Raw genomic sequence first — 27,587 nt, 5'->3', positions numbered from 1 at the left:
TTTATTATCTTGGGTGATTACTATTGTAGATACACAGAGGTTTAAGGTTTTTGTGATTTGACTAAGTTTTTCACCCACTTTAAATTTTATCACTTGTAATTTGATGTCGAGGATAATTGCTTCCTTTCCTTTTGGCACCACGGGTGACAATGGCATCCAGGGGCCTTTCCCCAGGCATTGCTACCTTTGTAGCCTCAGTGCTTTCAGAATGTTAACTGTACACTGGAGAACGCGGGTGCACGCAGATACCCACGAAGGACCATAACAGGCGTTGTCTAACGCTACTGTCCAGAAGCTGGTTCATTCTGCACTCCCAGGAAGGCTTGATGTGTCCCTAGTGTCAAGCCCAAATTTCTGGACAGCAGAACGGCAGGCAAATGAAAACTGACATGGTTGCCTGTACCAACCAGCTAACCAATCAAAACTAAACAAAGGTCTGCGGTGGGGAGATGATGAGGCAAGATGTGTACCAAACAGTTCCTTTGCTCACGAGAGCAAAGTCTAGACTGGAGGCGAAATACCGGGGAACACCTCTAAACTGTAACCCCACGGAAGGAGAAGTAGCCTCTTAAATAAGAGTTTTTCAGTTCCATCAGTCGCTTCACGCCGAGGACCCGCCCAAAGCATTGTTGTCACTGTCAATACCAAATTTAAAATAGGCTTAAATGCTTTTGGTGCCTAGGTCAAGTTGGCTGCGGGTCACCTGTCATCAGCCATCGGGCAGCGTAAAGCGACACTCCTGATCAAGATCTTATAAACTACGGCTGCGAACTGGACACCTAAAAAAGAGAGTCCGAGCCACTACTGTGGCCTGCTGCGCACGCGCGCACAGGGGCGTGGCGCACTATGACCCGCCTGCTGCGCGTGCGCCCGCTTAGGCGGCGCAAGGTCACGGCAGGGGGATGTTACTCCGGCTGGTGGGGGCGGCCGGCAGTCGGGCCCTGGCCTGGCCTTTCTCCAAGTTGTGGCGCTGTGGTGGCTGCGCAGGAAGCGGCGGGGCGGACTGGAGCAGCGTGAGGGTCGGTGGCATTGCTCGGCAGGTGAGCAGGGAAGCGCCCTCCACAGGTTTCAGGCGGCGTGGTGGGGGCTCCGCTGGACGTCGCAGTGACGTCATCTGCCTGCGGCTGGGTGGGGCGCAGCCGCTTCCGGATTTCCGCTGCAGGCTCCTCCGGTGTCTACCTTCCGCTGATCCTAGCACTTTAGGGTTTAAAATATATCTTTTAGCTATGTTTTTGGGAGATGGTCCCCATATAAAAGGTGGACTTTATTCATTAAAGAGGCGTAGCTCTTAATACTAAGCAGAGGAATATAGCCACATGGGATCCCTGCCGTGGATGCTTCATTCTTAGTTCAACCTTGTTACAATATTTCACCACCCATCACATAGAGTGTTCATCTGTTAGTACAGTAAGGAGGCTCACTATCCCATACCTCATGGAGAAAGGTAGCTATATATCTATTCTCCATCTCCAGATAGATCAGTCTGTGTTATCACTCGTCACAGGGGCCATGCAGCTGTTCTTCCTTAACTCGTCTTTGCTTCTGTTCTCTCCTTTTTCTTTCTTGGTTTTCCGAGACAGAGTTTCTCTGTAACCACTCTAGCTGTGCAGGACTGTCGTTCCCTCTTAACATGGTAGTAGTGTTGTATAACTTTTAAATGTAAATGGCCATTTACCCCAGATGTGTTGTGTAACTTTCAATGAGCAAATGCCCATTTACCCCAGACAGGGCACTCGTGACAGGTCAAAGAAATGATTCCATTTCTCTAGCTTTGTGAACCAGTTAGTTTATTGGAATTAATTACGGTGGGCCTGGGAAAGAGTTGCTGACAGGAGTCAGTCACACACATAGGTGACAACCCAGGGGAAAGCTGCCTTCCTGGAGCTCCCTGCAAAACCTATGGGCGGTACCACCGAAGAGGGGCTCATGTCCCCAGGAGCTGTTTACTGCCTGTCTAACTCTGGGGACGGGCCTTGTGAACCTGATCATTTCCTGAGCACAGGAGTTTTAAGGGCTACCCTCCTTCCTCCAGGATCGACTTTTTGGGTTTGGAGGAAATGACTGCACAAATGGATTGGCAGAATGCTCCCAGGTTTGTTTCAGTTGCAGAGTGGTTTTGTGTTCCGTGTTGCAGGTCCTGTTCTGGTGATTGGCCTGTTGAAGACCAGTCATTTAGTGAGTGTTGTAGATTGTTATAGCACAGGCAGTCACTGAACAGCTGTGGACCCATGTGTCTTTGTGAAAGACGTAAGCTGATTGTGTCACTTTTCATGGGTGAATAAATGTCAGTTCACCCTCGACAGATCCCTGGCAACAGACCAAAGTGCTGTGTGACACTTGTGGGCGGTGTGAACAGACAGGGAACTGACAACAGACCAGGCTATGGGTAGCTCCGAAGTCCAGCTTGGTGAACCAGGAACAGAAATGACTCAGAGACAGACCCATCACCAGTGGCCACCCAGGCATGGGAGGCCGCTCACAAGAACTGGAAACCTGTAGCAGACTGCACACGTTTCAGGTAGTTCAACAGGTTGAAGCATGTCCATTTCTAGTGGCTCGGTTGGTCTGAGCCGCTTCCAGGCGTCTCAGCTGTCTGAGAGTCTTCTAGGCAGCTTGGATGGCCTCTGCTTCATCCAGGTTGCTAGGCTACTCTGCTTCTTCCCAGCAGAAGGTGGCCATATTCTTGGCCAAGGTATCACAAGCCTGCCTCCAGCTCAGGGGCTGTTAAAGGCCTTTCTTCCCTCTGAAGCCTCTTGAGCTCGGCCTCCACTTTCAGTACCTCTGTCTTCCAGATGCCTACTAGGATGACCCTTTAAATTCTGCTTAAAACCTTCAACTGCTTTTCTAGTCCAAGGTACTAAAGTCTTCTAAGTTCCTCAAAAACAACAACAAAAACCAAAACAAGCAAAACAACCACACAGTCAGGTCTGACATGGCTTTCTGCTCTCGACTTCTGTCTTAGTTAGGTTTCTGTGCTGTGATAAAGCACCATGGCCAAGGCACCCTAACAGAAGAAAGTGTCTGTTTTCAGAAGGTTAGGATCCGTGAGGGCAGAGCGAGTGATGGTGGCAGGAACAGCTGAGAGTTCACATCTTTTTTTTTTAATTTAAAAAATTTATTGTTCATTTTATGTACCAACCCCACTTCCTCCTCTTTCCCTTTCTCTTGCGCCCCCCCCACCTCCTCCTTTCACACACCTCTCCACTCATGGGGGTAAGGCCTTCCTGGGGGAGTCAACAAAGTCTGGTGTACCAGGTTGAGGCAGGACCGAACTGTTCCCCTTGTATCAAGGCTGAACAAGGTATCCCACCATAGGGAATGGGCTCCAAAAAGCCAGTTCTTACCCCTGGGATAGGTCCTGGTGCCACTATCAGGGGACCCCCCAACAGATCAAGTCAGATAACTCACCCACATTCAAAGGGTCTACTTTGGTCCCACACAGGTTCCCCGGCTATCAGTTCAGTCCGTGAGCTCCCACTAACTCGGGTCAGCTGTTTCTGTGGTTTTTTCCCTTCGTGGTCGCTCCCTGCCGCCCCGTTCATATGACCCCTCCTCCCTCTCTTCAGCTGAGCTCAGGAGCTCAGCCCAGTGCTTGGTTGTGGGTCACTGCATCTGCTTCCATCAGTTACTGGATGACAATTAGGGTAGTCTCTAATCTGATTACAGGGGAAGGCCCTTTCAGATACCCTCTCCACTATTGCTAGGCATCTTAGAAATTCCTGAGAATTTCTCTAACCCCATAATGGCTCCCTCTATCAAGATATCTCTTTTATTGTTCTCCTCCTCCATCCCTTTCCCAGCTCGGTCTTCTTGATCCCTCATGTTCCCATTCCCATACCCTCTCTTCTACCCCCCCCCCCAGTTTACTATTTACCCTTCCTGGGGCCCTCTGTGTGCATCCCTCTTAGGGCCCCCCTTTTTACCTAGCTTTTCTTGGCTTGTAGATTGTAGCCTGATTATCCTTTGCTTTGCATCTGGTATCCATGTATGAGTGAACACATACTGTGTTTGTCTTTCTGGGTCTGGGTTACTTCTCTCAGGATAGTTATTTCTAGTTCCATCCATTTGCCTGCAAATTTCAAGATGTCATTGTTTTTTGCTACTGAGTAATACTCCATTGTGTAAGTGTACCACATTTTCTTTAACCATTCTTCAGTTGAGAGGCATCTAGGTTGTTTTCAGGTTCTGCTATTACAGGTTCTGCTGCTATTAACATAGTTGAGCAGATGTCCCTGTGGTATAATTGTGCATCCTTTGGGTATATGCCCAAGAGTGGTATTGCTGGGTTTTGAGGTCAGTTGATTCCCAGTTTTCTGAGAAACTGCCATACTGATTTCCAGCGTGGCTGTTCCAAGTTTGCACTCCCACCAGCAGTGGAGGAGTGTTCTCCTTAGAGAGTTCACATACTAAAGCTGAAAGCGGGAGGCAGAAAGGACACTGGGAATAGCACAAGTCTTTTGAAACCTCAAATCTTGCCCCTAGTGACACACCTCTCCTAACAAAGCCACACCTCCTTTGTTTGTTTGTTTTAGGCAGGGTTTCTCTGTGTAGTCCTGGCTGTACTGGAACTCAACTCTGTTGATCAGACTTGCCTCAAACTCATACATCCGCCTGCCTCTGACTCCTGAGTGTTAGGATTAAAGGCCTGCACCACCACTGCCTGTCTAGATATTATAGCTATAAAACAATTCTTTGTGAGTTTTTACAGCGAGTTTAGTTTATATTTATTCTGTTTGAATAGCTAAGTAGGTAAATAAAGTAACAAGCCCATGCCTCAGTCCAAATTCTGTCCCTCACATGCTGTCCTGGCCACTTTGAGAAGATGCTGTGTTGCATTGCAGAAACAAGCCTGATTGGGGCTGGAGAGATGGCTCAGTGGTTAAGAGCATTGCCTGCTCTTCCAAAGGTCCTGAGTTCAATTCCCAGCAACCGCATGGTGGCTCACAACCATCTGTAGACATACACACAGACAGAATATTGTATACATAATAAATAAATAAATACTTTAAAAAAAAAAAAGAAACAAGCCTGATTGTCTCTCCTGTCGTTGTCCTCAGGGGATATGCTCGCTGCAGGCTCTGCAGGGAAGACTGACTTGGTTCTCCCCAAGGCTGTGTTCAAAACCTCCCAAAGGTACGGTACTTCTTATACCTTCTCTTCTGCCTTCAGTAGCCGCATAAAGTTTATAACTAGTGTAATTTGCTCAGGTGTCTCCCAGGTGACTGAGCAGGTGACAGAGCAGGTGACAGGAGGGCATGCGTGACAGCTAGCAGGTTCCATATTGAGTCACACAGTAGCGGCTCCGAGCCTTCATCACTTTGGTACATTGTGAAACTGTCTCAGAAGGATATTACTAGATGAATCTTTCGGGAGGCATGGGGATCCAGCTTCGGGTTTGGTAGAATAGTTACGGGAAACACAGTGGTCTACTTGGAGCCCTCCAGAGCAAGCCGTGGACCTGTGCTTAGTGTTCTGAGCAGAGGGACCATATGCATAGAAGCACCTGGAGACCTCTGTCTCCAGGGAGTAGAAGAAACAGTCCTTACCCCACACGTGGTTTTGGGCCTGGGGCTGCATGTTGCTCTGGTCGGGCAAGAAGAAAGACAGGAAGGAGAGCTAGCTTCTTTCTCAGCCGGATTTGACTGTACTGCTGCTTTTCTGAATGTGTGTGAGTGTGTGCGTGTGAGTGTGTGCGCGTGAGCGTGTGTGTGTGTGAGTGTGTGCGCGTGTGAGTGTGTGCATGTGAGTGTGCGCGTGTGTGAGCGCGCGTGTGAGTGTGCGTGTGTGCGTGTGAGTGTGTGCGTGTGAGTGTGTGCGTGTGAGTGTGTGCGCGTGTGAGCGCGCGTGTGAGTGTGCGTGTGTGTGTGTGTGAGAGTTTTCCTTTTAAACATACTACAACCTCTCTATTTTTCCCCTAAGGGTTTGAGAAATTTTTTAAGAATAAGAAGAATGGAAGAAGTACAGAACCAGGAAACTCAGTAGCTCAAAAAAAAGGTAAGAAGACCAGTTTGATAAGTCAGACCGTCAAGTTTTACATTTGAGTATTTGATTTTACTTTTTATTTTTATTTTATATGCTTGAATGTTTTGCCTACATGTGTGTTTGTGTACCACATGCTTGCCTGGTGCCTAAAGAGGCCAGAAAAGGGCACCAAATCTCATTATAACTGGTTGTGAGCCACCATGTGGTTGTGGGAATTGAACTCAGGACCTGTGGATGAGCTGTCAGTGCTCTTAACCTCAGCCATCTCTCCAGCCCGTAGCCACTTCTTTTAAAGCTGAGGATTTTTTGTTTGTTTGTTTGTTTGCTTGCTTGCTTTTTGTTTTTTGAGACAGGCTTTTACTATGTAACGTGGCTGGTTTCAAACTCTATACATAGACCAGGCTCATCTCTAGCTCATAGTGATTTTCCTGCTTCTGCCTCCTAAGTGCTGGGATCAAAGTTGTGTGTTACCATTGCCCAACATGTTTGAGTGTTATTATAAATTACTGATGATGTTGGGGTTTATCTCCTTGAGGAGGGGAAAACAGGAAGAAGATGTGATTGTATGAAGTTGATCTTACCTCCTTGTTCCTAAGTCACTGTGTCTTGTTTCTCACAGTTTTCTTACTTTATTTGGATTGGATGATTAGCTCTAAGCCTTGATGATTTTTTTTTTTCCAAGATGACTTTTCTCTGTGTAGCCCTGGCTGTCCTGGAACTTGCTCTGTAGACCAGACTGGCCTCATACTCGGAGATCTCCCTGCCTCTGCCTCCCTAGTGCTAGGATTAAAGGCAAGTACCAGGACTGCCTGGCTTTAGAAATTTTTAAATTTTTTAAATTTTATTTTATTTAATGTGTTCAGGTGGCTTTTGTTCATGTATGACATGTGTACGTCTGTTGGAGGGGGCCAGAGGAGGATGTCAGATACTCTGGAAATGAAGTTACAGATAGTTGTGAGCCACCGTGGAAGAGCTGGGAATCAAACCTGGGTCCTGTCTAAAAGTATTCAGTGCTCTTAACCACTGAGTTGCTCTCCGACCTCTGTGAGTCTTTCTTTCTTTCTTTCTTTCTTTCTTTCTTTCTTTCTTTCTTTCTTTCTTTCTTTCTTTCTTTTCAAGACAGGGTTTCTCTGTAGCTTTGGAGCCTGTCCTGGAACTAGCTCTGTAGACCAGGCTAGCCTCGAACTCACAAAGATCCGCCTGCCTCTGCCTCCCGAGTGCTGGGATTAAAGGCGTGCGCCACCACCGCCCGACCTCTGTGAGTCATTCTTAAGTTGCATCTCAGTTTGGTAATTTGGATAGGTTTAACAGGTGTGTTTCACCCACTTAGGTGCCTATGAGCGTTAAGTAGTAAGAAACATATAAGTTAATTAGGAGGAATGGTGGTACATCTTGCTACAATTTTTCAAAACTCATGTTTTGTCTGTAAAAATGGTGTTAATATTTCTCTGTCTCATTAATTCATGTTCCCATTTCTGGTAGCCTTTTCTGGATGTGCATGATATGGTTTTAGGGTTGTTGGAGGCAATATGTAGAGAACTTGTTCTGACCTACAACTTGTATGAATATCTCAAAAAGAGGCTCAGGGGACTCTACTTCCTGATATAGTCCGTAGGTCAAAAGTGTACACATGGCTAGGCATAGTAGTGCATGCCTTTAATTCCAACACTTGGAAGGTAGAGGCAGGTAGACCTCTGTGAGTTTGAGGCCAGCCTGGTCTATCTCATGAGTTCTAAGACAACCAGAGCTTTGTAGTAAGACCCTGACTCAAAAAGAAGGGAAACGATATACACACGGCAGGTTTTTCTGCATATTGACGTGCTGTTCCTGAGAGCGGGTATCGTGCATCCTGATTCTCTTGAGAAGGGATGTGCCGGTGTCAGCCTGCTTCATTTTTCCCTCCCAGCTCACTACAGCCATGCTATTCTTGCCGTCCCCCTCCAAAAGAAAAACCTGTTAAAATTTAGACCTGCCTATATGGTGATACATAATCATAGGGAGCTGAGGCAGGAGGATTGCAGGTTCTCAGTTAGCCTGGCCTACATTTTGAAGCCCTGACTCAAAAAAAAAAAAAAAAAGCTCATATTTGAAACCCACAAGCTAAAATTTAAGTGATTTTGTATATATCTGAGGCTGCTATTCAGCAGTATCTCCCAGCTTCCTCTTTTTTCTGTTGTTTATTTATTTATTGGTATGCCTATTTGTATATGCGTTATGCATATATGTGCATGTGTTTGTAGGCTAGAGGTCAATATTGGATGTCTTCCTTAATCACACCACTTTAATTTTTAGACTACATTTATTCGAGTTTGATTCACACACACACACACACACACGCACACACACACCCCACTGAGCACACGTGGAAATGAAAAGACACTTGTAAGCCTTGGTTCTTGCTTGGTGGCAAATGAACCATCTCACTAGCCCTCCCTCCACCTTAGTTTTTGAAGCAGGCTCTCTTCTGAACCAGAACTTGCTAGGTGGACCAGACTGGCTTACCAGACCCTTAGGGAACCTCCTGCCTCTGCTGCTGGAGCACTGAGTCTGCAGGAATGCGTGCCACTGTGCCTGGCCTTTAACATGGGTGCCGGAGACTTGAACTCGGACCCTCATGGTTACACAGCAGGCACATAACTGACTGAGCTACCTCCCTAACTCCTTTTCTGTGTTTTAAATTCTTCTCTGGAAAATTATATACACTCCTTTTCTGTTGTAATATAAGGCTTTTCTTTTTTCTTTTTTTCTTTCTTTCTTTTTTTTTTAATCTCAGAAACTGTAGAACCAAAGAACACTGGGCCTGGAGGAGATGGAGGCAAGAGAGGAGGGAAGCGAGATGGCTTTGCCTGGTGGAAGCGGATGCAGAAGGTTTGTGTACCTAGAGACCAGGCCAGATGTGCTGTCACTTGTCGAGGGTGTGGCTGCTACAGAGCTAAGGCTTTCCGTGGTCTTTTTCTTATTTTATTCCTGCTCTTGGAAAAAAATCACTGGATAGGTTGATTTATTTATTTTTTTTGTTTTGACTGTTTTGAGACAGGGTCTCCTTTGTAACCTTGGCTGGCCTAGAACTCACTGTGTAGCCTAGGCTTGTGGTGAACCTCCTGTCTCTGCCTCTGAATGTTGGAATTACAGATGTGCACGACTGTGCCCAGCTTCGACTGTGTAATTTGTAACTAGTGTGTGTTTATTCGCAGTTGAAGAGGCTGGACAGCGTGTGGTCAGAGTGCTGGTGTGCCCAGTACTCGTAGAGGCTGGACAGCGTGTGGTCAGAGTGCTGGTGTGCCCAGTACTCGTAGAGGCTGGACAGCGTGTGGTGTCTTGTAAGCTGCTCTGTCCGTAGAGGAGCAACACTGTATCCTTATATGACAAGAAGGAACAAAAGCCACCCTTTAATTGATTGTGTTAGCACACAAATTCCATACATGGAGATGGGCCACACATGACTTCATCATTTCCCGAAGGTCCCACCTCTTTAATGCTTTCACTGTTGGTATTGATTTCCAGGGTGGATTTTTAAGGGACCTAGACAGTTCAAAGAGTCTAAGAAATTTTAAAAAATGTGTGTCAAGACTTAGAATCCAACGTAAGAGAGACTCTTCTTCCTGGTGGCACATGCCTTTAATCCTACTACTCCAGAGACAGAGGCAGGCAGAGCTCTGTGACACTGAGGCTGAACCGGTCTTTATAGAGAGTCCCAGGGCTTCATACTGAAAAGAGAAATTTCCATTTTCATAAAGAAATGATCGTTTTCATGGTGTTCAGAGGATCCCAGTTTGACTCACAATTGCCTGTAGCTGCAGTTCCATGGAACCAAACTCCCGCTCCTGGCCATGAGCATCCCTTTTTCCGGGGACACACACATCCATGAGCATCCCTTTTCCTGGGGACACACACACATGAGCATCCCTTTTCCTGGGGACGCACATACCCAAGTAAATAAAAATGAAACAGAAATTTTTTTTTCTGATTAATTATGCACGCAGACATCACTCACACACACAGACAGGGCACAGAGACACTCGGACACAAGCACAGACACACACAGCACAGTACAGTACAGTATACAGTAGACAGACTTACCTTACTTACCTGGGGAAACAGAAAAATTTTAAGCTAAACATGAAACCACCTGATTTGTCGCCTAACTAGAAAACGTGTTGTCTTTTCTTCCATAGGGGGAGTTTCCGTGGGATGACAAGGATTTCCGGAGTCTGGCTGTTCTGGGGGCAGGCGTGGCTGTGGGATTTTTATATTTCTATTTTCGAGATCCCGGAAAAGAGATCACCTGGAAGCACTTTGTGCAGTATTACCTCGCCAGAGGGCTGGTGAGGAGATCTCTAGACTGTCTCTGGGGAAAGAGGGTGCTATTCAGGGGGTTCACAGTACCCTGAAGCGGAGAGTCAGGCTACTGTGTGTTGCGTGCTGAGCAACCCAGCTGGGCACAGGAACAGCTCCAGCAGAACAGGGTCGGGCCTGTGTTCTGGTCGGGTGGAAACTGCCTTAATACCATGTCCTGGCAATCTCAAAAAGATAAAAAATTAGCTTGTCTTTTGAAATTTGGCTCTATCCATCAGTCTTTGAATTTCAGTCTCATGTCTGATTCAAAACTCTTTTTTTTTTCTCCTTCACTGTACCCCTGACCCTTGCTGGTCAGCCCTGAACTTGTGAGACCCTATCATTTTTTAAAAATATTTATTCATTTATTATCTATATAATATTTTGTGTTCATGTATGTCTGCAGGTCAGAAGAGAGCAGGCCAGACGTCATTACAGATGGTTGTGAGCCACCATGTGGTTGCTGGGAGTTGAACTCAGGACCTCTGGAAGAGCAGGCAATGCTCTTAACCTCTGAGCCATCTCTCCAGCGCATGAGACCCTATCTTGTGAGAGGTGCTTGGTGGCTCCCGTAAGAGTAGTGAGGACAGCTGCTGCAGCTCTCCTCTGCCTTTGGACCTGCCACCTGTGCGTGTGCTGGTGTCTCACTGTGATGTCTGATGGCCTATGTGGGCACCCGTACCCATGTGGCAGACATACAGACGTGTACACATAAATAAAAACAAATTTTACAAACAAATTGACCAAGAAGAACAATACTGTGTCATCATATTTACACAGTGAATTGTATCAAGTTGTGGTTTCCTTTCTGGTTTTTGTTTTTGAGACTAGATTGCCCTCTGCCGCCCAATCTGGCCTTGAATTTGCAGCAATGCTCCTGTTTTTTTGAGTACTGGGATTCTAGGTGCGCCTATTTATTTTCTTTTTTCTGTTTCTCAGAGGCATATATCAGTCTATTGTACAGCTGCTGGTAGCTCATGGGCCTCTGGGACTGCTGTTATTCTTATTGACATTGGGTTGTTTTATGTGTGTGGTGGACAGATGTTTCTGAATCAGGTCTGTACTCAAGACTCTACTGTATCGTGTATGAGAGATGACTTGGTGGGTGCAGACACTCGCTGCACAAGTAAGGATTTCGGTTCAAATCCCCAGAACCCACAGAAAAGCTGGATGCCTAGCAAGGATGTCTGTGATCTTTGCACACCTGTGGGGAGATGGAAAGTGGAGAGGAGAACCCCTGGGAGCTTGTGGGTCAGGTAGCCTGAAACATGCATTGGAAAAGCAAGGACACTGTCCAGAACGTGTGGCGGGTGGAGGGGGGCACTGGCCCCCGAAGCTGTCCTCATGTCCACCGAATTCATACACATCGTGTTCTAAGAGAGATTGTACTCTGTTGTCAGTATAAGACTGACTTGTATTATATCTAGGGTTTTAAAATAATCTAGTGGGAGTTCAATTTTGGGAGACTTGTTGAGTTCTTTATTAAAATGAGATAGATTCATGCCCCAAGCTTATAGATCCAAGAGAGCAAGAAACTAAAGCTTAATTAGACTGGGCTGCAGCTGGTAGGGGAGGATGTGTTGTCTTTAGGATGTGGGTGTGCCCGTGACTACACTGCTCGTGGTTGGCTTGAACATCCTTACTGCCTCAGCTGTTACGACTGCTTCTCTTTTTCCAAGGTGGATCGGCTGGAGGTTGTGAACAAGCAATTTGTGCGTGTTATTCCCGTCCCTGGGACGACGTCCGAGGTGAGGGGTCAATTTAAGGTCAAGCGTTCCCATATCTTTTGTTTGTGTGTTTGTTTTTTGAGACAGTCTCACTGAATATTCTGGAACTCGCTCGCTCTGTAGACCAGGCTGGCCTAGAACTCACTCGTAGCTCTACCTGCTTGTTTCCCAAGTGCCGGGATTAAAGGCGTGTGCCGCCACACCGGATCACTTTTTTTTTTTTTTTTTTTTAAGATTTGATTTTCAGCCGGGCGTGGTGGCGCACGCCTTTAATCCCAGCACTCGGGAGGCAGAAGCAGGCGGATCTCTGTGAGTTCGAGACTAGCCTGGTCTACAGAACTAGTTCCAGGACAGGCTCCAAAGCCACAGAGAAACCCTGTCTCGAAAAACCAAAAAAAAAAAAAAAAAAAAAGATTTGATTTTCGTCGTTTTAGATTGTGTGTATGGGTATGAGCATGTGAGTACAGATATTAGATCCCCTTGGAGTTAGGAACCAGCTTTGGTCCCCTGCAGGAGCAGTTCATGTTCCTTCTCTGAGTCTTCTCCCCAGTCCCTTGATTTACCATTTTAAGAATTGTAATCTATTCAGTAAAATACCTTCCCCGTTGTCCAGCAGTCCGTGTTACTTATAATGGTTTGGGCTGGAGAGATGGCTTCTCGGGGATGCGGGTTGATTTCAAACACCCGTGTGGAGGCTCAGAAGCATTCATAATTCAGTTCCAGGGAGGGAGTCTGTTGCTCTCTTCCCACCTTCCAGCCCCCACAGGTACTAACTAGGCTTGCATATAGCACACAGACATGCAGGCAAAATGCCCATTCACAAAAATAATTTTTTTTTTTTTTTTTTTTTTGGTTTTTCGAGACAGCGTTTCTCTGTGGCTTTGGAGCCTGTCCTGCCTGGAACTAGCTCTGTAGACCAGGCTGGTCTCGAATTCACAGAGATCTGCCTGCCTCTGCCTCCCAAGTGCTGGGATTAAAGGCGTGCGCCACCATCGCCCGGCTAAAATAATTTATTTTTATTTTATTTTAATTCCTTTGGTCTTTTGAGACAGGGTTTCTCTGTGTAACAACTCTGGCTATCCTGGAACTCACTCTGTAGATCTGGCTGGCCTTAAACTCACAGAGATTTGCCTGCTACTTCCCAATTAAAAGCATGTGCCACCACTGCCCAGCAACAAAAAAATAAAAATAATTAAAAATTTTTTTTAGCCGGGCGGTGGTGGCGCACACCTTTAATCCCAGCACTTGGGAGGCAGAGGCAGGCGGATCCCTGTGAGTTCGAGACCAGCCTGGTCTACAAGAGCTAGTTCCAGGACAGGCTCCAAAGCCACAGAGAAATCCTGTCTCGAAAAACCAAAAAAAAAAAAAAAAAAAAAAATTTTAATGATATGGTTTCTCTCATTGTCTTAAATAGATAATGGCTAATGCAGGAAGCCTTTAAGAATACTATAAATAATTTTTGTCAAGTAATATGTAAGAACTACTTGCCAAAATTCATCAGAAAAGAATAAAAAGACGAAGGGAGACTTTGATTATTGTTGCAACATTTCATACTTTGTCCAGAACTTAAAACCCTGACGTTTGTGCCGGAGCTGAATGAGCTGCTGTTTGCCTCCTTCCCCACGGAGCCAGCTTCAGGAAGGGATTGTCCATGTCTGTCTGTCAGAGCCGGGGAGGGGCTGTTCTGGGGAACACAGATGTGGGTGAGTGGTCGGTGGTTCTCTGTGGGGCACATGGCAAACCTAAGCTTCCTCTTGGCCTCTGCAGAAGTTCGTGTGGTTTAACATTGGCAGTGTTGACACCTTTGAGAGGAACCTCGAGTCTGCTCAGTGGGAGCTGGGGATTGAGCCCACCAACCAGGCTGCGGTAGTCTATACTACAGAGAGTGATGGGTGAGTTCTGGGACTGCAGAGGTCCTTGGGGACTAATGCAGTACATCTGAATCTGTTTTTTTGTTTGTTTGGTTTTTTGAGACAGGGTTTCTCTATATAATAGACCTAAGACATCTGATTATTAAAACAAAACAAAAATTCAGTGCTTAACCTATTTTGGGGTGTGTTTATTTTTTTAAAACATATTATAGGCATCTGTTAATCCTTACACTATCAATACTAAAGGAATATTTTGATATTTTTTTATTTTTTATTTTTTTGAGACGGCCTCAATCTTTTAGCCATCCAAGTCTCAACTCCTAGGTTTAAGTGATTCTCCTGTCTCGACCTCCCAAGTATACACCACGGCACCGGCTTGAGTCTGTTTATTGCAGAGAGAATGTCAGGCCTCTAAAGAGTTTGTAGGAAAAATAAACACATTGGGTATTGATATCTTTACTGAACCAGAGTCTTCTGAGGAAAGTTTTAGCTAAGGTTCTGCCAGACCTATTTGGTCAGAATCCAAGCCCTGGGCTGGGTGGGTCAGGGCAGATTCAGTGTTATTAGGACTTGACTTCGGGACATTCTAGAAACGGCCCCTTTTCGTACAGTGAAAGTTTTAGAGTGATTTGCTCTTCTTGGGTGACAGTGGAACTTCTGACCTTTTTCTTAAGCGAATGTAACAAATGATTTTCTTGGATTTTTGCAGCTCTCTTCTCCGAAGCCTGGTGCCCACCCTGGTCCTGGTTAGCATCCTCCTCTATGCTATGAGGAGGGGTCCAATGGGGACTGGTCGTGGCGGGCGAGGAGGAGGCCTCTTCAGTGTTGGCGAGACAACAGCCAAGATCTTAAAAAACAACATTGATGTGAAGTTTGCCGATGTGGCTGGCTGTGAAGAAGCCAAATTGGAAATTATGGAATTTGTGAATTTCCTGAAGAACCCAAAGCAATATCAGGACTTAGGAGCCAAAATCCCAAAGGTACCGGTTTTAGGAAACAGTGATGCCCTCTAGGCTGCAAGGTGAAGTATGAATTGCTGTGGTTTAGAAGAGACAAATATTTAAGAGTTTTTTCCTTTAAGTGTGTGTTTCTGCCGATCACACAGTGAGGATGGAGATGGCGTCTGCGGTGCAGGGCATTAAAAGGCCTCCGATGGCTCAGCCTGTCTAGCACTTGGTTGGCCAAGGTAGGAGGACTCGGGAGAGTTCAAAGCTAGTCTAGGCCACATCGTGAGTTCATGGCCAGCCTGTGCTGTGACTGAGAGACACTGTCTCAAAAACCCCACATCTGTTGTTTGTTTTTAGTGTTATGCTCTCACCTACAGTGACCTGATGGCAGTCCAGCACTCTGAGCTCTAGATACAAGATTTGTTGTTGGGACAGGGTCTCACTATGTAGCCCTAGCTGGCCTGAGACTCACTTTGTAGAGCAGGCTGAGAGCTGCCTGCCTCTGTCTCCCAAATGCTGGCATTAAAGGCATGTACCACTATGCCCAACAGAAACAGGGTATTAGATCTTTTTCAAGGGGCCAGTGAGATAGCTCTGCTGGTAAAGACATGTACCTACCCCCAAGCCTGGGGAAGCCAGGTTTGGTCCCTGGGATTCATATATAGGTGAAAAGAGAGAGCCACTTTCTGTGAGTTGTCCTTTGACCTCCACATGTGTGCAGTGGCTTGTACGTGTCTACACGTGTACAGTAAAAAACACATATATTAAACTGGGTAGCCGGGCGGTGGTGGCGTACGCCTTTAATCCCAGCACTCGGGAGGTAGAGGCAGGCAGATCTCTGAGACCAGCCTGGTCTACAAGAGCTAGTTCCAGGACAGGCTCCAAAACCACAGAGAAACCCTGTCTTGAAAAACCAAAAATAAATAAACAAACAAACTGGGTGTGGTGGCTCTGTGGTGAAGGAACTGCGCCACCAAACCTGACAGCCTGACCCCCCCCCCCCCCCCCCCCCAGGGTTCTCTGCGTAGCCTTGTCTGTCCTGGAACTAGCTCTGTTGACCAGATTGACCTTGAACTCTCAGAGATCAGTCTACCTCTGCCCTCCCTAGTGGCTGGAATTGAAGGTGTGACCCACCACCTCCCGGAAACAGCCTGAGTTCTATTCCCTGTACCCAGTGCCACTTTTACAGGGTGGAAGGAGAGAACTGACTCTTGCAAGTTGTTCTCTGGCGTCCTCATGTCAGCCAACCCCACCCCCAACATAACTAAATAAATATAATAACTTTTTTGAAAAATCTTTTTAATTTTCAGGCATAATAATTCATAAAATTATAACAAAGGTGTGTTATAAAGATGTGAATTGTTAATCTTTTTTTTTTCTCCAAATATCTGCCCATACATGTGAGTATAGGCATGTACGTGTCTTAGTTTAGATTCTATTGCTGTGATGAACACTGCACCCTAAAGCATCCTGGGGAAGGAAAGAGTTTATTTCATCTTGGACTCCCAAGTAACAGTTAATGAAGGATGTCGGGGCAGAGCTTGAGCCTGGCAGGTACCTGGAAGTAGAAGCCATGGAGGAGTGCTGCTTACTGACTTACTCCCCATGCCTTACTCAGCCTGCTTCTTTATGTAACCCAGGACTATTTGCCCAGAGGTAGCACCACCCACAGTGGCCTAGGCCCTCCCACACCAATTGTCAATCAAGGACACACCCCACAAACTCGTCTGCAGGCCAGTCAAATGGAAGCGTTTTCTCAGCTCTTCCTGAAGACTCTTCTGGGTCAAGGTGACATCACTGAGCAGCAGTGTGCTGTGCCACAGCAGGTGTGCAGGTCATAGGACATCTCACTTTCCACCTTGTTTGAGACAGGATGCTTGCTGTTTGCTGCTGTGTATCTCATGCTACGGTTTCTGGGGATTCTCCTGTCTGCTCTCTTATGTAGGAGCACTGCTATTGTGCCTGACTTTACATGAATTCTGGGGATCACACTCAGGTTCTCAGGTGCCTGGCCTGAACAACTGATGGAGCCCCCCAAAATGAGTTGTGTCCACGCTTCAAACCAGAAAGGCTGTGAAGCTGGACACTTCCTGGGTGGCTATGCAGATTGGTACTGCTGTTTTAGGGAGCACTTCGTCAATAATCATTAAAGAAAGCACTCTGAGTTAGGAGGTGGTGGTGCAGGCCTTTAATCCCAGCACTCAGGAGGCAGAGGCAGGCAGATCTGAGTTTGAGGCCAGCCTGGTCTACAGAGTGAGTTCCAGGACAGCCTGGGCTACACAGAGAAACCCCGTCTCAAAAAACAAAAACAAAACAAACCCAGAGAAGAAAAGAAAAAAAGAAAAGCATTCTGGTCCTTCGAGCCAGTGGAAGACAGCTTCTTCATGTGAGGATCTGGTTCTGGGAGTTTCCTTCTTAGATGTTGTAGCTTTGTGAACTACAGTGAGTGTATTAATTGTGTGTTTATATGTATGTATTCATGTGTGAACATGCAGGTGTGTGTATGTGTATGGGTGGGGAGGTGGTAGACGTCATTTCCCAGGAGTCCTCCGCCTTGTCTTTTGAGATATGTTTTCCATTGGTCTGTAGCTTGTGAGTAGGCAAGGCTTATGGCCAGGGAGCTCACGGGAATCGGCCTGTTTCTGCCCTCCTAATACTGTGATTACAAGTGTGGTTTTCTTTGTGCCTGGTCTTTTATTTTATTTTATTTTTTATTTTTTTGGGGGGGGGGTTTCGAGACAGGGTTTCTCTGTGGTTTTGGAGCCTGTCCTGGAACTAGCTCTTGTAGACCAGGCTGGTCTCGAACTCACAGAGATCCACCTGCCTCTGCCTCCCGAGTGCTGGGATTAAAGGCGTGCGCCACCACTGCCCGGCTAAATGTGTAGACCAGGCTGGCCTCGAACTCGTGATCCTCCTGCCTCTGCCTCCTTCAGCAAATCCTACCGGCGTGCGCCACCACAACCGGCCCTGGTCTTTTATATTGGCTACAGAAATTGAACTCATATCTTTGTGTGTTCATGGTACCTCACCTCTTCTGAGCCATTTCTCTAATCATGAGCGTTAATTTTTTTTTTAAGGAGAAAAGATTTTCTAGAAATCTTAGGCTCTAAAAGTGGTAAATTTGATGAGACTTTTGTTAGTTCTAAAAGTTGCCTGTATGTGTTTGTTAGGAAACTTACTTTTTTTTAGATCTAAGTAGAAAGTGGGCTGTTTCCAGTGTGCTGTTTGTCCTTCTGGAGAACTAGGTGTCCCTTTTCTCTTGCAGGGAGCAATGCTTACTGGTCCACCTGGTACTGGCAAAACACTTCTTGCAAAAGCAACTGCTGGGGAGGCCAATGTGCCCTTCATCACTGTGAATGGGTCGGAGTTCCTGGAAATGTTCGTTGGTGTTGGACCAGCACGGGTAGGTGGCTGGATAAGCAACCATAGAAGATGCTGGCACACTTCTTGTCCAGGATTGGTTATCTTGTGTAGCTGTTGGCTCTGTGTGTACCACATAAGGGAGGTACCGATGTCTCAAAGAGGGAGCTAAGAGTGAACCGTTCTTCTGTGTGATAGGAATGTAAGTAACAAAATAGGGTCTGGCTTCTTTTTGCAGGTTCGTGACATGTTTGCAATGGCCCGGAAAAATGCTCCTTGTATTTTATTCATTGATGAGATTGATGCAATTGGCAGGAAGCGAGGTCGTGGCCACCTGGGAGGCCAGAGTGAGCAGGAGAACACTTTAAACCAGATGCTGGTGGAGATGGACGGTGAGCACACACTGTGGCAGGTCTGCGGGGACTCAGTTTCCAGTTTCCACAGGAATATGTATTCATTCTTCTCTCTCACTGTTCAGCCTGACTTAGAGCTCTCATTCTTCCCACCCTCATCTCCTGAGTGCTGGCATTACAGGCATGCACCACTGTGTCTGGCTGATGTGTTCTGATTTTTAAAAAGAATGCTCTCAAGCAAATATGAGAGAGAAATCAGTGTTCGATTCACATAGAGCTCCTCACTGCATGATGGCGGGGACTGACAGGAAAAGAGACACATGCACACCTAACCGTCATCCCATGGGCTCCCTGGCTGTGCTTGATGCATCCCTCAAGCCCACAGGGACTTGGGTAGAAGGAGGCAGTGAGCCCTGACAAGATGGTGTCAGAATAGCAGGAGCCAGAAGTGCAGAGACTCCGCATGTTCTGTGCTTATCTCACAACCTTGTCTCAGATTACAGGGTTCCCACCAGTAGAAATGTACCTTACTCAGAGCAGAAGGTAATAGTGAGAGCTTAGAGCAGAGAGACTGGGACGAGCCTGGGCCCCTAGGCAGCTGGGATGTGGGGCAAGCAGAAGGGAAGTACAGCGAGCATGGGGATTCTGTTGTTGCTTGGGCCTTCCTCAATTTAACCAGCGTATCTTGTGTTTAGGCTTCAACTCTACCACTAATGTGGTAGTGCTAGCTGGCACCAATCGCCCTGATATCCTTGACCCAGCCCTGATGCGGCCTGGCCGGTTTGACCGCCAGATCTACATTGGTGAGTGCCTGTCCTGTAGGTACTTGGGTTTGGATCTGAGCCCCTGAGGTTAAAGGTTTGGGTAACTCACTCGCTGTGCTTTTGGAGATGTTGATACTGGGTTCTGTCTGACAGTCCACATTTTGGGAACAATAGATGTGGTTTGGCTGTCCAAATGCCCTTGTAGTGAATACAGGTAAGGCCAGTACAGCCTGTTTCTATTCTCCAGACTTTGTTTTCATACAACTTTATAGAACCATGATACTTTAGGCCTGTTGGGTTACATGGCCTTGGGGGAATAGACTTAATATTGATTAAGAAAGTAGGTGTGTGCATGTAGGCTGTGTGTGTTTATTTGTTAGGGGTGATTGAACCCAGCGCCTTGTTCATGCAAACTCTACCCAGTGAGCTACATACCTAGTCCAAGAAGGTGGGGTTTTTTTTGTTTGTTTGTTTGTTTTTTTTTTCGAGACAGGGTTTCTCTGTGTAGCTTTGGAGCCTGTCTTAGAACTCGGTCTGTAGATCAGGCTGACCTCAAGCTCACAGAGATTTGCCTGTCTCTGCCTCGCAAGTGCTGGGATTAAAGGTGTGTGCTTAGAAGATGTTTTGATGTATAGCATTGTCCAGTAGAAGTACCCTTTCTTTCTTTCTTTCTTTCTTTCTTTCTTTCTTTCTTTCTTTCTTTCTTTCTTTCTTTCTTCCTTCCTTCCTTCCTTCCTTCCTTCCTTCCTTCCTTCCTTCTTTCCTTTTTTTTTTTTTTTAACTGTTTCAACCTTGCTGCAGGCAGGGAGTTCTGCTAATTGTCCTGGAAGTTTTGTGAAGTAGTTTCAGGGAAACATGTCCCAAAAGCTCTGAGAACGTAATTTTGTTTGTCTCATTTTCTTTGTTAGGTCCCCCTGATATCAAAGGCAGGTCCTCTATTTTCAAGGTTCACTTGCGTCCTCTCAAGCTAGATGAATGCCTCACCAAAGATGCTCTTTCGAGGAAACTAGCCGCTCTTACTCCGGGTTTCACTGGTAAGTGTTTGTTTCTGAGCCGCTCATCTTAGCAGGGGCCAAGTGCATCCATTGGTCTGTAGTGGTCATGTCATTTGGTCCTGGTCAACCCTGGTTTGTAGAACTTTGACCCTCCTGGAACATTCTAAGGCTTCAGATCTTCTTAACCTAAAACCTACTGGTACCCATTTGAGTTTGTGGATTTCTGTTTAGACGTAAGTCTTTACTACAGAGGTAAAAGTCATGTCTGAGGGTGATCCCTGAAGAGATGAATCGTACCACACTCCCATCTGGAGTGGATATGGCGTTTCCTTTTTCAAAACCTCATCTCTGGGCTAGGATTCTTGTTTACCTGCCAGAGTGGAGTAAACCCCAGCAATGGGTGGGAACCTATGGAATGGGTTTTCTGCCCTATTTGCCTCTCCATAGCAACCCTTTGGAAACCTCAGTTGCCTCATGGTTACTGTAGCAAGCTGTTTACCGGTCTTCTATATGGTCTTCGGCCATATAGGTCATTTGGCAGTGGAGCGTCCTCATTCTGCTTACCTATAGCATCCTGCTCAGCACTGGGCCAGGCGTGTTTACACACAGTATGCATTTGTCTGTGGTGTAGTGGTGAGAAGTTCTAGGCTAACATGTGACGGGCCTTCTTGGTATTCTGCCTGGAGTGTCCTTCCTGTCCCATTTTTTTTACCCCTTGCAGAGTTCAGGTGTTCACTTACTACCCAGACTTTAGATTTCCCTATGAGGATTTTCATTTTGGAAGAGTAAGCAAGAGAATTCAACACTTCTACAGTGGGGTAGACTGGCCACTCCCCAATAACTCTCTTACCCATTCCTACATGAACTCAGTCAAGTTTCCAGCAATGGATGAGTAGATTGGCAGTCTATGGTATAGAACAATTTTCAGCTGAAAAAGGAATGAGCTCCTAGGGGCTAGAAAGATGGCTCAGATTATAGGAATACTCGCTCTTGCGGAGGACCTGGGTTGCTTGTCCCTAGCACCCAAATGGTCACTCACAACCACTACTCCAGTTCCGATCTCCCTGAGCACCAAGCACTCATGTGATGCATATTACATATATTGAGACACATACTTACACATTTAAAATAAGTAAAATTTAACAAAAAGGGATGAGGTACTGATACACACTACAGCGTAGATAAGTCTGAATCAAAGAAAGAAACCAGTCCTAAAAAGCCACATCTTATATGAATCCTTTTCCCACGAGGGTGTGGGGTTTCAGCAGAGATGCAGAAAATTCAAGTCCACAGAGGTGAAAACAGACTAGTAGTTGATTGGTGTCTCAGATGATGGAAGGTGTCTTAGATCAGGGCCGTAGCTGACAATTCTGGTGTCTTAGTTTCTTTTCCTGTTGCTCTGATACAGAACCTAAGTAACCTCAGGGAGAGTGGGTTTCAAAAAGGCTCAGAGTTCCAGGTTCCAGTCCACCGCGATGTGGAGTCACGATGACAGGAGCTTGAGGGAGCTGGTTACACCCCATCTAGGAATGGAGGTCAGTGAGCACACGCATGTTAGTGCCCAGCTCCTTCCCACAGTTACGATGACATCAGTTGGCACAGCCATGACAATTCTCACGTGCTGTCTTAGCTGCTTTCTATTGCTGGGTAAAGCACATGACAGAGCATTTAATTGAGCATAAGGTTTTAGAGCGTTAGAGTCCTGACGGTGGAGCAGAGGCACGGCAGCAGGAGAGAGCCGGGAGCTCACATTTTAAACCACAGTTGGAAGCAGAGAGAGCTATCGGGGAATGGTGTGGGCTGTATTGAAACCTCAAATCCCAACTCCCAGTGACACACCTCCTCCAACAAAGCCATACCTCCTAAATCCTTCCCAAATGGTTCTACCCATTGGAGACCAGGTATTCAAACATACAAGCCATGGGGGCCCTTCTCATTCAAACTACCACCATGTCCAGAGATCTGTGTTTCAGGTGATTGTAGTCTTTCAAGTTACTGTCCAAGTTACTAAAAGCTAATATTGCATATTCCTTTATGATACATGGATTATTTATCAATAAAATTATATAACTAACCAGAAACTTTAGCTAAAGTTATAGTGGCTAGTGAAGTAATTTCTACTACATTTTCTGCTGCTTGTGATTTTCATTTAATGAAGTTGATTTTGGTAGGACTTCAGCAGCCAGAAACACTGACTTTACTTCCTTTTCCCGACTCAGGTGCTGATATTTCCAATGTGTGCAACGAAGCAGCACTGATTGCTGCCCGCCATCTTAGCCCTTCTGTCCAGGAGAAGCACTTTGAGCAAGCCATCGAGAGGGTCATTGGAGGTGAGCCCACATCCCCTGGGCAGACATTTCAGCATGGAGAAAACACAATTGATTTTTTTGAACCAAAATTTAGAACTAGGGCTCTCCTAGGAGCTTTCGTTGTCTTCTGAGTTGTATGCAGTCAACTGTGCTAGAGAGGGAGGGATAGGTTCCTGACGAGGCCTGGGAATGGGGTATGGCAGTCGGTCCAGACTGTCCGGTGACCTTGGGGGGGTTGCAGGTGGACATGCTTCCCCTGTTTCTCACTCCTTGGATTGTGGTTTGTAGGCCTTGAGAAGAAGACCCAGGTCCTACAGCCCAGCGAGAAGGCGACTGTCGCCTACCATGAGGCAGGGCACGCAGTGGTGGGCTGGTTCTTGGAACACGCAGACCCTCTGCTGAAGGTCAGTGTCTCGAGCGCCTCTAGGCCCAGGTGCCATCTCTGGCTTCCCAGGTATCAGCACACTTGTAGACATGACCTTTTACTTTCTTTTCTCTGTTTTTAAGAGAGTGTGTGTGTGTGTGTATGTGAATATAGGTGCATGTGCCTGCGTGCGTGCGTACATACACATGTATGATGGTCAGATGTTGGAACCAGTTTTCTCCCATTATATGGATTCTGAGGATTAAACTCAGGTCATAAACCTTGGTGGTAAGTGCCTTTACCATCTGAGCCATCTCACCAGCCCCCCTTTTACTTTTAAAGGAGTATGTTGGTCTATAATTTGTCTGGTTCTTTTTGGGGTGGGGAAGCAGAGCAGGCTCTGGGTGGGCCTTGCTGACATCTTAAGCTCTGGGTCTGACTCTTATTGGAGTGATTGTGCATTCAGTTCCTGCAGAGCCTCTGGGACAGTCAGACACTGAGGCTGTTGGCATGAGTGTGCTCCTCGGGGAGCATTGGTCTTTAGTGGCTCAAGCTCAGGGCCTTTCTCCTGCCTCTCTCAGTCGTAAAGGGACCATGGCCAGTGCAGCACCTGGTGAAACAGTGTTTGAGGCTGACAAAGATGAGACTTTGAGTTCTTTTTTAAGATTAATTTTCATTTTTTTTAAAGATTTATGTTTATGAGTGGTTTACCTGCATGTTTATGTGCACCAGGTGACTTCAGCAGAAGAATGTTAGATGCCTGAATCCAACATACAAAGTTGCAGGTGGTTGTGGGTGCTGGGAACTGAACCTGGGTCCATTTAAGAGAGAGAGAGAGAGAGAGAGAGAGAGAGTGTTGTGTAGGATTGTATGCAGTCCTCACAGGGTCCTGAAGGGGGGTGTGCATCTGATCAGGCCTGGAGTTATAGATGGTTGTGAGCCACTGTATGGGTGGTGGGAACTGAACTTGGGTCCATTTGTTACAAAAGCAACAACTGCTCTTCCCTGTGAGCCATCTCTCTAGCTTGTGTGTGTCTTCACTGTTAGCCATCTCTCTAGGCTGTGTGTCTTCACTGTTAGCCATCTCTCTAGGCTGTGTGTCTTCCCTGTTAGCCATCTCTCTAGGCTGTGTGTGTCTTCACTGTTAGCCATCTCTCTAGCTTGTGTGTCTCTTCACTGTTAGCCATCTCTCTAGGCTGTGTGTCTTCCCTGTTAGCCATCTCTCTAGCCTGTGTGTCTTCACTGTTAGCCATCTCTCTAGCCTGTGTGTCTTCACTGTTAGCCATCTCTCTAGGCTGTGTGTGTCTTCACTGTTAGCCATCTCTCTAGCCTGTGATTTTTTAAGTGTGTGTGTGTTGGGGGGGGGGGGGTGCACACATGAATGCAGTCCTTAGAGTCCTGAAGGGGGGTTGGAGTTACAAGATGGTTGTAAGCCCCCCAGTGTGACTGCTGGGAACTGAACTGTGGTTTTCTGCAGGAGCAATCCACGCTCTTGTCCAGGACCCATTTCTCCAGCTCCAGGCTCTTATCTTTCAGGTGTCCATCATCCCTCGGGGCAAGGGGCTTGGCTATGCTCAGTACCTTCCCCGCGAGCAATACCTCTACACACGGGAGCAGCTCTTCGACCGCATGTGTATGATGCTAGGGGGCAGGGTGGCTGAGCAGCTGTTCTTTGGCCAGATCACTACAGGGGCTCAGGATGACCTGAGGAAGGTCACCCACAGTGCCTATGCCCAGGTAAGGCACTGTCCTAGTGTGTGACCCTGTCAGTTGGAGTGGACCCAGCCAACCCAAGGCCCCTCCTCTACTTCAGATTGTGCAGTTTGGAATGAGCGAGAAGCTGGGCCAGGTATCCTTTGACCTCCCCAGACAAGGAGAGACCATGGTGGAGAAGCCGTACAGTGAAGCCACTGCCCAGCTCATTGATGAGGAGGTGCGGCACCTTGTCAGGTCTGCCTACGATCGGACCCTGGAACTGCTCACACAGTGCCGGGAGCAGGTCGAGAAGGTGAGTGGGCTTCACTCAGTCATAGCCAGGTTGTGGGTTCCAGGTTGGGATATGGTCAGGCCATGCTGACCTTTGTGGGCCTACTTAGGTTAGGTTCTGTCCTGGATCAGGACCACTAGTACATTCCCGTCCTGGACGCAGCAGCCTAATGGGAGGCTCTCCTTTTCAGGTGAGCAGGCGACTCCTGGAGAAAGAAGTGCTGGAGAAGGCTGACATGGTAGAGCTCTTGGGCCCTCGGCCCTTTGCAGAGAAGTCCACCTATGAGGAATTTGTAGAGGGCACTGGCAGCCTAGAGGAGGACACATCCCTTCCTGAGGGGCTGAAAGACTGGAATCAGGGCCGGGAGGAAGGAGGCGCTGAGCGGTGCTTACAGGAGAGCCCTGCAGAGCAGGGGCCTATTTGACCGCTGTTGGCCAGAACAGCTGGTAGAGGAACTGAAAAATAAATTAAAATAGGTGACAACTGCAAACAGATGTTTTAGAGGAGAGAGAGCCAGGACTTGGCAGCATCCATCCAAGGCAATAGCTAAGGGATCAAAGGTGTGGCCTGAGGCCACAGGCCCTGGACCTAGAGGTCTGGCAGTTCAGGTAGAAAGGGAGTTGGACGCTGGCTTCTGTGAAGCTATGAGTATTGTCTTTGGGGGATTCCATGTATAGGGCATTAGGAGCTACATCAGCTTCCAGTAGACACAGAGCTGATTCAGTTTCCAAGTGTGCTGCCTTATAGCTTGCCTCTGAGGTAATTAATTGCTCAGAGGCTAAGCCTGATTCAACACAGATGAAGTCTGGTGAAGAATTAATGAAAATATAAGCCAGTCATCAAGGGAAGGCTGGGTTCTTAAGCTGATCAGTGCTTAGGAAAGAAAGCCAGCTCAGCTGCACATCTCTGGCAGCGCCAGAAATGTTGTCAGTCAGACCTGGCATCTAGCCTAGCTCCGGTGCCCGTTTATCAGCCATCTTGTAGGACAGCTCTTGAGTAGAGGAGGGGTCTAAAAGAGGCATCTTTTTCTTGTTGATCCTGGGGTGTGGAGGCCTGAACTCCAGCCCTTAATGCTTGGGTCCTAAGGTTCCATGAGCGTGTGCTTGTGGATTTCCTCCAGGACTCCCTGGGCTCAGATCTCAGGGCTGTACCATCTGCTGCATCAGCCAACTCTTCAGTCTGCTCATGGCTGGGGAGGAATCCATTTATTCCTCTGACTTGTTTAAAATTTTTGTATGTGTGCCCACTGGTGTTCGTGTGTGCATATGATTATGTGGAGACTAGGGGTTGACTTAGTGTGTCTTCCTCAATTGCTTGTTTTCTTTTTGGTTTTTGAGACAGGGTTTCTCTGTAGCTTTGGAGCCTGTCCTGGAACTCGCTCCCCAAGTGCTGGGATTAAAGGCGTGTGCCACCACCACCACCCAGCCCTCAATTGCTTTCTATCTTATTTGATTTTTTTTTCTTTTATTTAGTTGTGATTGTGTCTGCACATGCATGTCCACAAACACATATGCTCCATGGTACACGTGTAGGTCAGAGAACAACTTGTTAGTCAATTCTGTCCTTCTACTGTGTGGGTTCTAACAGTCATCAGGCCTGGCAGAACCTGCCTTTACCCACTGAGCCATCTTGCCAGCAGTGTACCCTGTTTTTTGAGATGGGGTCTCTTACTGAATCTGGCTAGATTTGCAGGCCAGCAAGCTCGAAGGATCCTCCGGTCTCTGCCTTCCCAGTGCTGGGATTACAGGTGTCCCTTTCTGCCTGGCTTTTATGTGGATGATGTGCAGCAAGCACTTCAGCTGCTCAACCTCTCTCCAGCTCTGTGACTGATGATGGTGGGCTTCCTGGATGTCTCGTCAGGAGGTGGAGACCTGCTCTCTGCCTCTTAAACCGTTACGTCCTTAACTTTTCTTTGGGGCCTGGATAAAGACCAGACACTGAATGTACATAGTATAGTACATTTTCTAAATTGTGTTTGCCTCAGAGCCTCAGAAACAGAAATTTTATCAGGGGACAGATACTTCTAACTTTTACTGTTTGTAAAATGTACATTACTAAACTTTAAAAATAAAATGTTTTTTTCATTTTTAATTTTATGTGTATGGGAGTTTTGGCTGCATGTCTGTATGTGTACCACGTGCAAGCAGTACCAATTGCATCTTCTGGAACTGCAGCTTAGGGTGAGCCACCATGTGGGTGCTGGGAATTGAACCCAGGTCCTTGAAGAGCAGCAGCTGATGCTCTTAACTGCTGAGCCATCTCTCCAGCCCCACGTGATTAAAATTTTAAAATCGTCAGGGCTCAGCCTGTATCATGGTCTCAGTCACTGTGCTACTTAGGGGTCTGGGGGTCTTGTATTAGCCTCCCTCTGATGAGGTAGGGGTGAGTCTTTGGCTGTGACATTGTAGACTCTGACAGAAAGTCTAGAGCCAGCATTGTCACAGGGTTGTTTGAGGCTGCTACTTAGGCATATCTGTGGGACTCTCCCAGAGTCACTGACCAGTGGAGGGTGGGTGGCTGGGTTGGCCCTGTCGCTCCTGGACCGCTCCTGTAGATCTACAGTTTCAGAGCCTGCGACAGGCTGTGGGGATGG

General features: G+C 46.9%; 1 protein-coding gene across 1 annotated transcript; it reads left to right on the top strand.

The window, feature by feature from the left end:
- Positions 1-894: 894 nt before the first annotated feature.
- Positions 895-27,071, top strand: LOC130863732 (AFG3-like protein 1). The gene is made up of 17 exons (XM_057753967.1): positions 895-1,040; positions 5,058-5,133; positions 5,920-5,994; positions 8,756-8,850; positions 10,158-10,307; positions 11,997-12,065; positions 13,812-13,936; positions 14,625-14,895; positions 18,128-18,265; positions 18,461-18,614; positions 19,271-19,378; positions 20,248-20,373; positions 22,554-22,664; positions 22,932-23,047; positions 24,544-24,744; positions 24,821-25,015; positions 25,185-27,071. The coding sequence occupies exons 1-17, from the start codon at positions 903-905 to the stop codon at positions 25,416-25,418; spliced, it is 2,382 nt and encodes a 793-aa protein (XP_057609950.1). The 5' UTR covers positions 895-902; the 3' UTR covers positions 25,419-27,071.
- The last annotated feature ends 516 nt before the right edge of the window (positions 27,072-27,587 follow it).

This window comes from Chionomys nivalis, chromosome 21 (assembly GCF_950005125.1).
Source record: "Chionomys nivalis chromosome 21, mChiNiv1.1, whole genome shotgun sequence".
In the NCBI taxonomy this organism is placed as follows: domain Eukaryota; kingdom Metazoa; phylum Chordata; class Mammalia; order Rodentia; family Cricetidae; genus Chionomys; species Chionomys nivalis.
Note: the sequence above shows the minus strand (reverse complement) of the source record. Positions and strands in the feature narration are given on the sequence as shown.

What these genes read in the sequence shown, in the direction of transcription:
- LOC130863732 (XM_057753967.1), top strand. Translation starts at nt 903, where the DNA reads ATGTTACTCCGGCTGGTGGGGGCGGCCGGCAGTCGGGCCCTGGCCTGG. An exon ending in GGTGGAAGCGGATGCAGAAG is followed by an intron (nt 8,851 to 10,157) that starts GTTTGTGTACCT and finishes TTTCTTCCATAG; the next exon opens with GGGGAGTTTCCGTGGGATGA. An exon ending in GCCGGGAGCAGGTCGAGAAG is followed by an intron (nt 25,016 to 25,184) that starts GTGAGTGGGCTT and finishes TCTCCTTTTCAG; the next exon opens with GTGAGCAGGCGACTCCTGGA.